General features: G+C 41.2%; 1 protein-coding gene across 1 annotated transcript in view; it reads left to right on the plus strand.

Annotated features, from left to right (window-relative positions):
* The window catches only part of cab39 (calcium binding protein 39), a 34,746-nt gene that overhangs the window by 13,224 nt on the left and 6,587 nt on the right, over positions 1–14,935 (plus strand). The window contains exons 3-6 of the mRNA XM_037677415.1: positions 1,942–2,106; positions 6,086–6,204; positions 7,478–7,646; positions 13,466–13,525. Coding sequence (XP_037533343.1) covers positions 1,942–2,106; positions 6,086–6,204; positions 7,478–7,646; positions 13,466–13,525 — 513 coding nt within the window. The remainder of the gene's footprint in view (positions 1–1,941; positions 2,107–6,085; positions 6,205–7,477; positions 7,647–13,465; positions 13,526–14,935) is intronic.

The raw sequence follows: 14,935 nt of genomic DNA on the forward strand, positions 1-14,935 counted from the left end.
ATTTCTGTTTTATCTAACTACTTAACAATTTTCTTAACAAACTTAAATGATCATGAACACAACAGTTTAGATAATAGATGGCAATAGTGGAGAATTGTTACGTCACTACTTTAAATGATTGCGGCTCTTATTTGGTGAAAACAATTATAAAACTTAATGTGTCATAGTGAAAATAATAAATGGTATTATGCCTAAAAGTTTGTGGTTATATTTTGTACAAGTGGGTACAAATTTTGTAGTTTTGTTTTGTTTTATATACAAAGAAAAGGCAATTAAAAGAGAGGTTTGCAGCTTTAGAGAGTTCAAATAGTTACAGAGCATCCGGAAAGTATTCACAACGCTTCACTTTTTCCACATTTTGTTATTTTTACAGCCTTTTTACAAATTGTATTAAATTAATTCCTTTTCTCAAAATTCTACAAACAATACCCCCATTTAGATGATGTGAGAAAATATTTTTTTGAGATTTTTGCAAATTTATTAAAAATAGAAAACCAAGAAATAACATTTGTGTAAGAAGACATAACTCTGATGGCTCTGAACTATGTTAATGTCAAAATATTAATAATACAGTTCAGATTGACAACTGCTCACAAGACGTTTCTGCAGTGGTGGGCACAGTTCTGATAACGTGCTAATAGCGGAACTAATTTTTTGTTTAGCGGATTAGTGTTTTTGCTAACTTTGGGAACCATTAGCGGAATTAGCTTCTGCTAAATTGTTTTTCACCAACTTTGTCAGCAAAGTTCACAAGACCTCAGACAAGTTCTTGTCTATCATACCTACAAACTAGTCGCTTTTCGGCGAAAATCTCCCTTTTCAAACTAAAATATGTAATTTACGTGAATCGTGTAGTGGGGGCGGGGGTATCAGAGGCGAGTTATAATTTCTTCCCTTTAAGAAACGGCGTTCCTCCTCGGTCTTCGGGGGGTTAGGATGTGTGAGAGAAACAGATCATGTGGCATCTTAGCTAGCGTGTATATGCGTCTTCAAGTTCCTCAGCGTTCACATTACTTAGGATCTGTCCTGGGCTTTACATACAGACACTGTGGTCAAGAAAGCCTTTAAAGACTCTACTTCCTAAGAAGACTAAAAAAGTTTGGTACGAGCACCAGCATCCTCACAAAGTTTTATATTTCTTGTTTGTTTGTTCTTTGTTTATTTAGCGAGTCCAATTGTTCTTCTCATCCTGAGCATTTTATTGTACTGTTGCAGTATCACACAAGATATAAAAAATAACAGAGAATATAAAAAATAACAGAGAATATAAAAATACCAGCAATTAAGATCTGAACAGGTCAGGTGCAGACATGTGTGAAATGTTTTAATGTGAAATCATTAAAGTGTTTATTGTGGTGCAGGGTTAATTTTATTATCTTATGTGCAGAAAGGGGGAGGAGTTGAAAAGTTTAAATGCAGAAAAAACAATTTTGCCATTGTATGGGAACATACAATGATGACAACACATTGCACTTTATTATTTATTTTTAACAGTGTCTATATCACATTAAACAGAAAATATATGTTGGATAAATTAAATATCCTTTTATCATTTCTTTACCCAAATAAGCCACTCTTGAGGACACAAGAAGATTTTTAAACTGGTCTTTACTTGCAAGGGTAGATGTCACAAGGAAGCCTTCACAGATGTACAAAAACTACATGCATTTAGCCTCGTCAGTGAGAGAGGCAGGCTCTGTGCTCTTCAGAGAGGAGCCTGCAGGTCATCCCATCTCACCCCCCGGGCAGACAACTCTGTAATTTACACACACTAATTTACCACATAACCTTTACCTAAATCCCCCAGACAATATACTCAATCAAATGCGTAACTGTCAGTTGTGATATATTTATTTATTTTATTTTTTTAAGTTTTTGAGTCAAATGATACTGTATTCTGCTTCACAGTGCCTGTCTTAACTGATACCTGCATTTCTTCAGGCTGCGGAGGAGGTGTCAAAAAGCCTGGTGGCCATGAAGGAGATCCTGTATGGGACTAATGAAAAAGAGCCACAGACGGAGGCAGTAGCTCAGCTAGCTCAGGAGCTCTACAACAGTGGCTTACTCAGCACCCTGGTAGCAGACCTGCAGCTCATTGACTTTGAGGTGAGACTTCTGTTCTAGTATAGAAAATGTTGACCCAAATAATACTGAAAGCACAAGACATGAGTAGGAATTTTAACACAAAAAGGTTATGTAGAGGCCGCCCTTCACGTTTCCCATTGAAGATTGTTGGTGGTTCATGATTATACGTGTGTGTAAACTCAGATCTTCCTGCAATCTGTCAGGATGCTGGTGTGTGCAAGTGCTGCTTCAGACGTCCCTGAGTCACCTTATCGCAGTCAGCAGCACCGGTTTCCTCTTTTACACTCACATCCTTCACTGTTGACAGAAGCTGCTGCTTATAAAATGCAGAACAGAAGAGAGTTAGATTGAAATAAGGTTTCACTCTTGATCTGACATGATAGAACCTCTAAAAAACACTGATTGACACAGATTTTAAAAAAGCAGTCAAATAAAATATAAAAATATATAAAAACTCTTAACTCAGGCTGACCAAACTGTACCTGCTGAAACAAACATCCTGACTTTTCATCCTGGTCAGTTTTTCCCCTACTATTATACAAGCAGGGCGCCCCGCCCTGTCAGCAACTGAGCACCCTGCCTACCGACCTGCCTCCCCCAGTCAGCAACTGCCAGCACCGACATAGCGCTAAGCAAGTGGTGCGCAATACAGACACGCTAGTTAAAAAGCTCCAGAAAAAAGCTTGTTTCCCTCACGCTGAGCTATCTCCAGCCCTTCGGTCGAAAATTGTCGGTACAAACAGCGTGCGAGTCAGGCGTGTCTCCCATCTACAAAAAATCACTGAAGCTATGACCGCCCTGCCAAGGCAAGTAAAGTAGGGAAAATGCTGATCCTTGAGCAGAGATGGAACAGATCAAGGAATTTGCTGGTTTTTATGGAATGTAAAGTCATGTGGAATATCAGAATCAGCTTTATTGTCATTGCACCAAAGCACAACGCAATTTGATTACAGTATAGCCTGTCCGAGAGAAACATAAACAAACAGACATGGGGAGATGGAGGTGACTGAGGCCGCCAGCCTCGAGAGGCGCAGCTCTTTTTTCAGATAAGGAAAAAGAAACACAAGGGGGAGTAGAGGTGTAAAAAAAAAAAAGACGTCAGCACATGAAACAGCAACATACTGATGACATCATAAAACATTTATGCATGAGGAGGCCGACGAGGGCAGTGAGTTGTCCGTGGACATGCCAGAAAGTTTCATAGTCCTGATAAAGATGGCACAGTGTCTATCAGCCTGCCAACTTGACAGAGATCCACCGATATCCTTGGGAGGGGAGCGTTAAACAACCAGGAGAAGTTTGAGATAGTTGGCCAATTCAAGGCCGAGTGGGGAAGCCAAATTCAGATATCACAATTATTTTGGGTCAGGCAGCTTCTGCTTGAATTTCCATGTCTGCCTTCATAGTTCTGCTGGTACATCTCACTGGCTATTCCAAACAGCCAAATTTTGTGGTCATACCGCTGGACCGAGCTTGTAGCCTTCTCCAAGGTTGATTCCTTCCTGCCAGTGAGTCCCAGGAGCCACAAGTGGCTTGCGATTCTCAGAAATTGCGTCCAGCTTATGGCTCAGCTCATTCAGCATCTGAGTCTGAGAGCTTACTGCTCGGTACCTTCATACAAGGCAGGCAACCTCACAATTGCCAGAACCGCTGCCATTGTCTTCTGAATTTGTCGATATGCCAGATACCCACCCAGAAGTATGCATCTTCTTCATCCTCAACGGACAATACAGACAGACACACCATCTTCCACTGCCCTCAGGAATTCATAGTACATCCAGCTGTGAGTGTCCCTTCAGGGCATGAGGGTTCTCCTTCGCCCTGTCTTCTCATCGAGAAAATTTTATCAATTGCGTTGAGAGACCAGCTGACCAGATTCATAATTTATAGTTCGGAGTATATGTAGTGAGAGGGAATCATAAGACAAAGAGCAAAGCAGGAGGGAGGCAGGAGGGTAAAGTGTCCGTCCTCATCAAGTGCAAGCAGGAAATTTCCCAATAATATTCCTAATACAAAAACAAAGATCAGTTAGCAAATAGTCATTTTAATAGGCGTGCAAACATTTGTGCCTGCCTGAAGCAAGAGGTGGTCTTAATGGGGAGTGGAAAAAGCTTGGGAATTTTTATTTTTCATTTACCCTTTATTTATACAGGTAGTCTCATTGAGCCACAAGAACTCATTTTCAAGAGAGACCTGTTTAGGGAGCAGATGGTGGGGGTTATGGGCCTTGCTCAGGGGCCCAGAGTGGGCGAATGTGGGTGGAGGGAGGTGTGGGTGTTCCACCTTTTCCACCCACATTTTGATGTTCACGGTACTGGGAGTTGAACCTGCGACTTTCCGATCACAGGCCCATCTTCTAACCTCTGCGCCACCACTCCCCCATTGGAATTACAGGGAGCTTTTGATTTATTTATCTATTTTTAACCTTTATTTAAACAGGTACCAATAGTCTCATTGAGTCATGAGAACTTATTTTCAAGAGAGACCTGTTTGAGTGCAGATGATGGGGGTAAGGGCCTTGCTCAAGGGCCCAGATTGGGGCAAATGATTCAGTTCATTTTGTTTATATAGCTCCAAGTCACAACCAAAGTCGTCTCGGGGCACTGAACGGAAACATTCATATACTAAAAAGGAAGTTAATAACATTATTTATCTGAGGAGCAGACTGCTTTGAGTTTAACGTCATCACAGACTCTCATCTTGAGCAAGCATGAAGGTGACAGTGGAAAGGAAAAACTCCCTCATGAGGAAGAAACCTTTAGCAGAAAGAACCAGGCTCAGGACAAGCGACCATCTGCTTTGACCGGCTGGGTTTGAGAGGAACAGGAAGGAGGAACGGATACACAATGGCAGGTCAAGAATCATGTTAAGATAGAACTATCAAATGAAAACTATTCAATTTTAATGATTCATTTAAGGAAATGAGGTCAAGTTTGCCCTCTAATAGTCTATGCTTATGGCAGCATAACAAGCCAACCCTGACTATAGGATTTATCAAAAAGGAAAGTCTTCAGTCCAGTCTTAAAACTGGACAATGTGTCAGCCTCACGGACAGAAACTGGAAGTTGGTTCCACAAGACAGGAGCCTGATAACTGAAAGATCTTCCTCCCATTCTGCTTTTGGAAACACTAGGAACCACAAGTAAGCCTGCAGTCTGCGAGCAAAGTGCTCTGTTAGGAAAATATGGAACAGTAATATCTCTAATATAAGATGGAGCTAGGTTCTTGAGGGCTTTGTTGGTTAGAAGCAACATTTTAAATTGAATTCTCGATTTGACGGAGCCAATGGAGAGAAGCTAAAACTGGAGAGATGATCTCTTCTACCAACTCCAGGTAAGAGTCTGGCAGCACCAAATGAGGGTGGAGGCTGGTGTGGGTGTGTCACTTTCCCCACCCACATTTTGATGTTGGCACGGGACGTTGTGTCTGTGACCTTCCAATCACAGGCTCACCTTCTCTTGCCTCTGTGCCACCACTCCCCTACAAATGTAGTCTCATGATACACTTTGCGTTGATTGGACCAAATTTTGCATACGTGTTTTCTCACGTTGACTAATCACCAAGCTGAAGCTATAACAGATCCTGAAGGAACGTGTTGAGCTAAAATCAGCTGCAGTTTCTGCTGTACAGACACAAAAAGAGGAACTGCCTTCAACGGGCAGAACAACTATAAAAAGGCTGCTCAATTGTTCTTTTTTTAAATGTCCATATGAATCTAAAATTAGCTTGTATCTATAGTAAATTGAGAGGGGAAAGTATGTCTTAGCACTGTCTTTGTAAGAAGTGAAAAAAACTACACGAATATTCATAATTATCCGTTTGATAATTTACAATGAGAAAATTTGACAATAATTTTTATCCAAGCACTACATTTTACAAGTTGTGTCTTGGCTTTTCACACTTCTTATTTGTTGTGTGTGTTGATGGTGATAATTGCTGTTTTGCATTAAAATCTGTTGGAATATAGCTTGATGATGTGTTATTTTTGTGTTTCCATCAGGGTAAAAAAGATGTAGCACAGATCTTCAACAACATCCTGAGGCGCCAAATTGGCACTCGGACACCAACTGTAGAGTATCTTTGTACACAGCAGAATATCCTCTTCATGTTGCTTAAAGGGTAAGAACACACACGGGTTAATCCGGCCACTGGTCAACATTTCATTCTGCGAGTAATGTGTGTTATGCTGTTAAAATGCTGATTAGGAATAAAAGAAAATTGTCTAAGTCATAATAGAAGAGATAAGTCTGAAAGATAATGGTAAGTTGAACTTTTGTAGTATCGTATTTTTGTTGGATTAACAGCAGTGTTATCACACTGGATTGAGGCATTATAGCCATGACTCTAATCTGACACAACCATTTGGTGTTTTCTCAGTTTGTTGAAGCCCGAGTTATTATGGAGACAAACCTTTGTAGTAGGGATGTGCGATATGGCATAAAATTCATATCACGATATGTATTGTGAAGTGTGGCGATAACGATATATATCACAATATGTTTTTGGTATAAAACTTGCAATAGGAATGAAAAAAGCCTAGGGTGTCCTTTGGCCATAATTTATTTTGAAAACAGCTATACCACAAAACGATCTCAATTAAGAAAACTCCAATTCTGTGTCCAGAGAGTTTTTAACTAAAAAACAAATCAAGTTTTCTTTCTTGTAGTGCAAAACAGTGCAAAATATATCAAATGTGGTTTTAGCCATATGTTTTAAACAAAAAAATATGTTGTTAGCTCTTAACAGTTTCCAGTATTCTCCCTTAAGAAATACAGAGCAGCATTTTATACAGAAAACACTTCACCCTCTAGTGGGCGTCTCCTTCCGCTTTAATGGAGAGCTGACACAAAATGGTGACCGGTTTCCTCTGTGGCTTTAGCCAGAGGGTCTTGCAGTAAAATCACACAACACAGCGTTCTTTTCATAGATAGAGAGCAGGTTTCTCTAAAGCGGACCAACGCTTACTTTAACTTTCAAAGGAAAAAAAAAACTTTGGACGGAACACAGCGTTTTGCGCATGCATCCGAATACGGCAACCCTACGGCAAGCCGGTCGTAGTTAGCTTGTAGCTTCTCTACTTAGCTCTCAAAGAAAATACTTTACCACCGCTTACGCACAGTTTTCAACTAAAAAAAAGTAACGATTAAATCTGACAACTTTGATTTTACATCAGACACAGCGTTACTGCAGTTAGCCGGTAGAAGACAGATTTGTATCGTAGGCTAAATTTCTACCGTGTGCCGTATATATCACGCATTCCTACTTTGTAGATAAAAAAAACTCTTTCTGCTCTCAGAGAGCCTAGCATAAATAAGTTTGTTCATAAATACTCTTTAGACTGTGGGACAAGAGAAATGATAAGTTCTTGTTTTTATGCTGTTGTTTTTGACAGGTACGAGTCTCCAGATATTGCCCTAAACTGTGGCATCATGCTGAGGGAGTGCATCAGACACGAACCACTGGCTAAAATCACGCTTTGGTCGGAGCAGTTCTACGACTTCTTCAGATATGTAGAGATGTCCACGTTCGACATCGCCTCAGATGCGTTTTCCACTTTTAAAGTAAGTCCGCTACACTGCTCAGCTGTTGAAGCCAAGCTGATTATCAGTGCTTTGAAACACCAGTGACTCCTTTGGAACAGTTCAGACATTTTGAAGTGGAGTTCTGTGGAAAAGTTTACTTCCTACCTGCTTTAGCCAGCCCTTTGAACAACTTTACTTTAGGGAAAAAGAGTTTGTTTGAACCTACTGATGAGCCAAAAAGGTACATGTAGTTTGAAGAAAAAATAAAAATAAAAAATGAAGGCAGCTAAGACTAAAGTGGATTCTTATCCAGCCTTTTAAATGACAAAGCAGTTCATGCAAGCAGTATTTCAACCTTTACACAGCTTTTCTTTTCACATTACACAAATAACTCAATCAGAAATATTGTGATAATCCTGCAGGAAATGCCCCAGGTTGCAGCGGAAGTGCTCCAGCTACAGTGCCTTGTGAAAGTATTCGGCCCCCTTGAACTTTTCAACCTTTTGCCACATTTCAGGCTTCAAACATAAAGATATAAAATTTAATTTTTTTGTGAAGAAACGACAACAAGTGGGACACAATCGTGAAGTGGAATGAAATTTATTGGATGTGTCAAACTTTCTTAACAAATAAAAAACTGAAAAGTGGGGCGTACAATATTATTGGGCCCCTTTACTTTCAGTGCAGCAAACTCACTCCAGAAGTTCAGTGAGGATCTATGAATGATCCAATGTTGTCCCAAATGACTGGTGATGATAAACAGAATCCACCTGTGTGTAATCAAGTCTCCGTATAAATGCACCTGCTCTGTGATAGTCTTAGGGTTCTGTTCAAAGTGCAGAGAGCATCATGAAGACCAAGGAACACACCAGGCAGGTCCAAGATACTGTTTTGAAGAAGTTTAAAGCTGGATTTGGATACAAAATATTTCCAAAGCTTTAAACATCCCAAGGAGCACTGTGCAAGCAATCATATTGAAATGGAAGGAGTATCAGACCACAGCAAATCTACCAAGACCCGGCCGTCCCTCTAAACTTTCATCTCGAACAAGGAGAAGACTGATCAGAGATTCAATTCAATTCAAATTAACTTTATTAATCCCAGAGGGAAATTATATGTTGTGGTAACTCATCATCCTGGTTTCATTGAGTTGTTATAGATGCTGATGGCTGTGGGCAGGAAGGATCTCTTGTAGCGGTCTGTTCTACAACGGATCTGAAGAAGACTCTGACTGAAGACACTCTGTTGTTGTATGACAGTCTGATGAAGAGGATGCTGAGGTTTATCTATAATGTTCATTTTATGAAGAATCCTTCTTTGAACAATCATCTCCAAAGGTTCTAGAGGAGTCCCCAGAACTGAGCCAGCCTTCTTTATGAGCTTGTTGATCTTTTTTAAGTCACTTGCTCTGGTACTGCTGCCCCAGCAGATGATGGCAGAAGAGATAGCGCTCTCTACAACAGACTTATAGAAGATATGCAGCATCTTGCTGCAAACGTTGAAGGACTTCATCTTCCTCAAGAAGTACAGTCTGCTCTGTCTCTTCTTGTAGACGGCTTCACTGTTGCATTTCCAGTTCAGTCTATTGTCCAGGTGAACTCCAAGGTATTTATACTTCTCCACCACCTCCACTTCTTCTCCCATGATGGAAATAGGGTTGGACCTGTTCCTGTTCTCCTGAAATCTACAATCGTCTCCTTTGTTTTGTTCACATTGATGATGAGATGGTTGTTTCCACACCATGCCACAAAGCAGTCCACCAGTTCCCTGTACTCAGCTTCTTGTCCATCTCTGATACACCTGACTACTGCAGAGTCATCAGAATATTTCTGCAGATGACAGGAGTCTGTTTTGTACTAGAAATCTGAGGTGTACAGAGTGAAAAGGAATGGTGAGAGTACAGTCCCCTGTGGTGCTCCTGAGCTACTGACCACCTGGTTAGACACACAACCCTTCAGTCTCACAAACTGTGGTCTGTCTGTCAGGTAGTCTTTGATCCAGGTGATTGTTGAGGCCTCCACCTGAGTCTTCTTGTGTTTCTGACAAAGCAAATCAGGCTGGATTGTGTTAAATGCACTGGAGAAATCAAAGAACATGACTCTCACGGTGCTGTCTGCCTTTTCTAGATGACAGTGAGTTTGCTGAAGCAGGTGTATGATGGCATCTTCAACTCCAAGTCCACGCTGATAAGCAAACTGCAGTGGGTCCTGATATGTGCTTGTTTGTCTAGTCAGGTGGGTCAGCAGAAGTCTCTCTAGGACCTTCATGATGTGGGATGTCAGGGCAACAGGTCTATAGTCATTGAGGACTGATGGGTGCGTTTTCTTTGGCACTGGAACAAGACAGGATGTTTTCCACAACACTGGAACCTTCTCCTGGGTCAGGCTAAGGTTGAAGAGGTGCTGCAGAACCCCACAGAGCTGCTCTGCACAGACCTTCAGGACTCTGGGACTGACACCATCTGGACCTGCAGCCTTATTCCGGTTCAGTCTCTCCAGCTGCTTACTCACCTGACTTCTGGAGATGCAGAGGGTCGAGGCAAAGGAGGTATCAGCATCTTCTGAATTGGTTGAAGACCAATATGTAGAAGAAGGGTCCATGATTGAGGTGGTAGATACAGTATTTGAGGTGTGACAGGACAGCCTTGGGTCAATGGAGGGTGGTATGTATGTTTGGCTGTGGGCAAGAGAGGAGGATGCTGAGCGCTTGTTCCTGAACTGAACCTATTGAAGAATGTGTTCAGTTCATTGACTCTGTCCAGGCTTCCATCCTTCTGATCCTCCTTCTGTTTGAAGCCTGTGATCTTTTTCATCCCTGACCACACCTCTCTGATATTGTTCTGTTGGAGCTTGCTCTCCAGCTTCTTCTTGTACACCTCCTTGCTGTTTCTTATCTTGACTTTAAGTTGCTCCTGTGTGCTCCTCAATAATTCCCTGTCTCTCTCCCTGAAGGCTCTTTTTTTCTGGTTTAGCAGTTCCTTCAGGTCAGTGGTAATCCAGGGCTTGTTATTGGGGAAGCATCTCACTGTTCTGGGGGGGATAGTGTTGTTTACACAGAAGTTTATATAGTCGGTCACACACTCAGTCATGGCATTGATGTCCTCTCCATGTGGCTGGCACAGTGCATCCCAGTCTGTAGCCTCAAAACAACCCCGCAGGGCTTCTTTGGCTTCCGTTGGCCATTTTCTCACTGTTCTCTTTATAAATGCAGCCTGTTATATAAAAAATATAAAAATATTTAAGATACAGCCAAGAGGCCCATGATCACTCTGGATGAACTGCAGAGATCTACAGCTGAGGTGGGAGAGTCTGTCCATAGGACAACAATCAGTCGTACACTGCACAAATCTGGCCTTTATGGAAGAGTGGCAAGAAGAAAGCCATTTCTCAAAGATATCTATAAAAAGTGTTGTTTAAAGTTTGACACAAGCACCTGGGAGACACACCAAACATGTGGAAGAAGGTGCTCTGGTCAGATGAAACCAAAATCCAGCTGTTAGGCCACAATGCAAAACGATATGTTTGGCGTAAAAGCAACACAGCTCATCACCCTGAACACACCACCCCCACTGTCAAACATGGTGGTGGCAGCATTGTGGTTTGGGCCTGCTTTTCATCAGCAGGGACAGGGCAGATGGTCAGAATTGATGGGAAGATGGATGGGGCCAAATACAGGACCATTCTGGAAGAAAACCTGTTTGAGTCTGCAAGAGACCTGAGACTGGGACGGAGATTTATCTTCCAACAAGACAATGATCCAAAACATAAAGCCAAATCTACAATGGAATGGTTCACAAATAAACGTATCCAGGTGTTGGAATGGCCAAGTCAAAGTCCAGACCTGAATCCAATCAAGAATTTGTGGAAAGAGCTGAAGACTGCTGTTCACAAACGCTCTCCATCCAACCTCACTGAGCTCGAGCTGTTTTGTAAAGAAGAATGGGCAAGAAGTTCAGTGTCTCCATGTGCAAAACTGATGGAGACAAACCCCAAGAGACTTGCAGCTGGAACTGCAGCAAAAAGCGGCGCTACACAAGGATTAACACAAGGAGGCCGAATAATATTGCATGGCCCACTTTTCAGTTTTTATTTGTTAAAAAGTTTGACACATCCAATAAATTTCATTCCACTTCACGATTGTGTCCCACTTGTTGTTGATTCTTCACAAAAAATTAAAATTTTATATCTTTATGTTTGAAGCCTGAAATGTGGCAAAAGGTTGAAAAGTTCAAGGGGCTGAATACTTTCACAAGGCACTGTAGCTATCGCTTCTATTGCACTCGCAAGTATTCATAAAATTCTACCTAAAATGAACTTCTAATGCCAAAATGAAGGCAGCGTAAAGGCCTATGAAACAGCAATTGCATGAACTGCTGTAAAAGTTGGAGCTGAGTTGTATTAAGCTGGCAAAAGTCTACTTTAGTCTTGGCTGTGTTTGAATTAGCTGTTTGCTCGTCAGTCCTGTCAGATGTACGTGCTCATCTCTCCAAACTGATTTCTTTCAAAGATTAGATGCACAGAACACCACTTCAAAATGGCTGAAACATCCCTTTAATTTTTAAAACTAAAGATTTTTTTTAAACTAAAAAAATAACATGATCATTATTTTAAGTAGAGCCCAACCGATATGGCTTTTTTGGCTATCGTCTTCTGGGAGGGTAAAGCAGCCGCCAATAACCAATATAATGGCTGAATTTTTTTTTTAACTTCATCCACCCCCAAGAATCGAAGTAAACAGCTACTTGTAAACCTGTTTTAACACTTGAAGTCTTGAAACAGTCTTTCTAACGTATGCTCACTTTTTCTATCCTCCACAATTCACCATGAAGTTATCAAGTGTTACAAAAATATACATTGAACAAAGAATGCTAGGCTATCCAAGTGTTAGCTTGCTAACTTGAGAGGCACGTAGCTACAAGCAGGTTGGAGGACTGAAGAGAATTTATTGTTGATTTTTTTTCTTTTTATTTTACAGATATGTCTAAATTAACTTGCCATGCTCTGTTCAGCAACATGTGCTACACAGTTGTTCCCTGCTTATCTGTGCTGAAAGTGAAAGGGAAGCTCATGAACAGCCATGACTTGAAAGCAGTCTTCATGTGCCCTCTGCTGGATACACTGTACAATTACAGCTGTTTCCAGCTTTTTTGGGGGTGGAATTACAAGTGTTTATATCTGCGCATAATGGGACAGTCATCACTGATAACGAAATGTCCCCAAACGCCTGTATCATCCTAAAACATTGGCCCTACTGATTTATCGGTTGGGCTCTAATGTTGTGTTTGTGGGTGTACTGTTGTGGCACGTCAAAAATTTTGCCTCCATTATTTTCAGGTATGTCCCCTGCCATCTTGCTTTTAAAAAGACAATAAAAAATAAATTGTTTGTCAAACCATTGCTCCAGACATGGACCCTCCTGTTGAGAATGTTGGTCTAAGTTGATTTGTGTCGTTACACCACAGCTCAACTTGATAAACCTTCAACGTTTTAGTGGCGACAGCCGACTCTTCCAATGATGCACCATGCCGAGTCATTCTCTGGTTTTTTTTTCTTTCCTCAGTAATAAAGAGACAGTTGCTTCACATTTCAGTGCCATTTCCCTCTGGCGGCTTCATGTTGGTGACTTGTTAGTGGTAAATCAACAAACAACATTAAAAACAAAACTGATAAAATCCCTCTTAGTCATACTTTATGTTATCTTTATCACACTTTATGATGTTGGATTAGTCAACCCTTTTTATTTCAGGTCATTTGTGGCTCAGGTATTTGATCTCCCAGTACTGTTTGTTTGTTTGTTAAATTAAACTTGGCTTAGTTAGTTTTAAGGTTATTGCTCTTTTTCACCATTTCTGATTCCAGGATCTCCTCACAAGACACAAGATTCTGAGTGCAGAGTTTCTGGAGCAACATTATGACAGAGTAAGTTTATTCAGAACTAAATCTGGGGATTTACCAGCAAATATTTAACATTTGTTTTCTGCTACTTCTTTTACTACGAACTGCTGCAGCTAATACAACCTCTGGAAAAAGTAATGGAATTGCCACCATAGGAGGATTTTCTTTGAAATGTTTAATTTGGAAGAAAAATAAATCAGACATGCCATAAAACTATTTTTTTCCTGAGCGATCCTCATCAGCAGAGCACAGCCAGATCTCTCCACCTCTACATCCATGTCCTGCAGGTGGGAGTAGAGGGAGCCCATGGTGTCTATGGCTGCACAGGCCACGGAGGTTCATGCAGGTTCTTTATCTGAGGGGATGCAATGAGCATGAAGAGTGAGGAGCCAGCTTCAGCTACAGATGGTCCAAGTGTCCATCCTTATAGACACATGTGGACAAAGAGTTGAGAGTACACACAGAGACAGGAAAGGACATGTCTTCATGTATGACAGCCTGACACACTTCATGCAGTTTGACCATCAGTGTGTCTGGGTGGTGCTGTGCCAGAGCTCGGACCAGTCCCAGTATCTCCACTTTCTCCTCCCTGTGGGGGGTGGGTACCTCATCAACACAGAAGATAAAAGCTCTGTGAAAAACTTAAGTAGTGGACATCCCAGCAAATTCACCCCAAGGTCAGACCTTGCGATTCTCAGAGAGCTCTCGTATGAAAGGTTTGCCCGACGAAAGGACCTTATTCTTCTGAAAAGAACATGGCAGCACGTTTCTTTGTTTAGTAGTTTTAAATAAAATTCTTCACATCTTATTCTGCTCCATTGAACCAAACTAGTAAATTTAAATGAGCATCATCAGTCTCTCAACACCAGATTCAGTGTTTGATGCATCTCACAACGGTACAAAACCTGTCGTGGCAGAAAGCTTGTGCAACGATGTTAAACATTGTGCTGCATTCACTTGCCCTGGAACATTTCCAATACACCCGACCCGCGTAAACAGCTGTTTTGTTTTTTTTACTGCGTGAGATCCAATTTGACTGCGTCAGAACTGACATTAATGTTCATTCACACCGTCTTTCCTGCTCCGAGGTCGAAAGCTCCAGTGAAACACTCCAGTGTTGATTTCCTCTTTACAGATTTATCTCTCGTGCCTTCTGACAGCTTGGTTCAAACTTTAATTGTGTTTTCAGAGTTTCATAACCTGCAGTCTTCCTGAGATGTGTTCAAATCCAATGACATTGGAAGTTCAAGTTAATTATTCCATGTTTTGTAGGAGCTGATGGACATCTTTCATGCCAGAGTTTGAAACTAAGATTATCTGTTGGAGCTTGGAGTATGTGTTGTGAATAACCCTCAGCGACTTCAAAACCAGTTTTTACTTCAGTATATGTCTATAGTATATACTGTAGATGTCTGTAGTATAATCCTGACTGTA

This window comes from Nematolebias whitei, chromosome 6, assembly GCF_014905685.2.
Source record: "Nematolebias whitei isolate Nwh7 chromosome 6, NemWhi1, whole genome shotgun sequence".
NCBI lineage: Eukaryota > Metazoa > Chordata > Actinopteri > Cyprinodontiformes > Rivulidae > Nematolebias > Nematolebias whitei.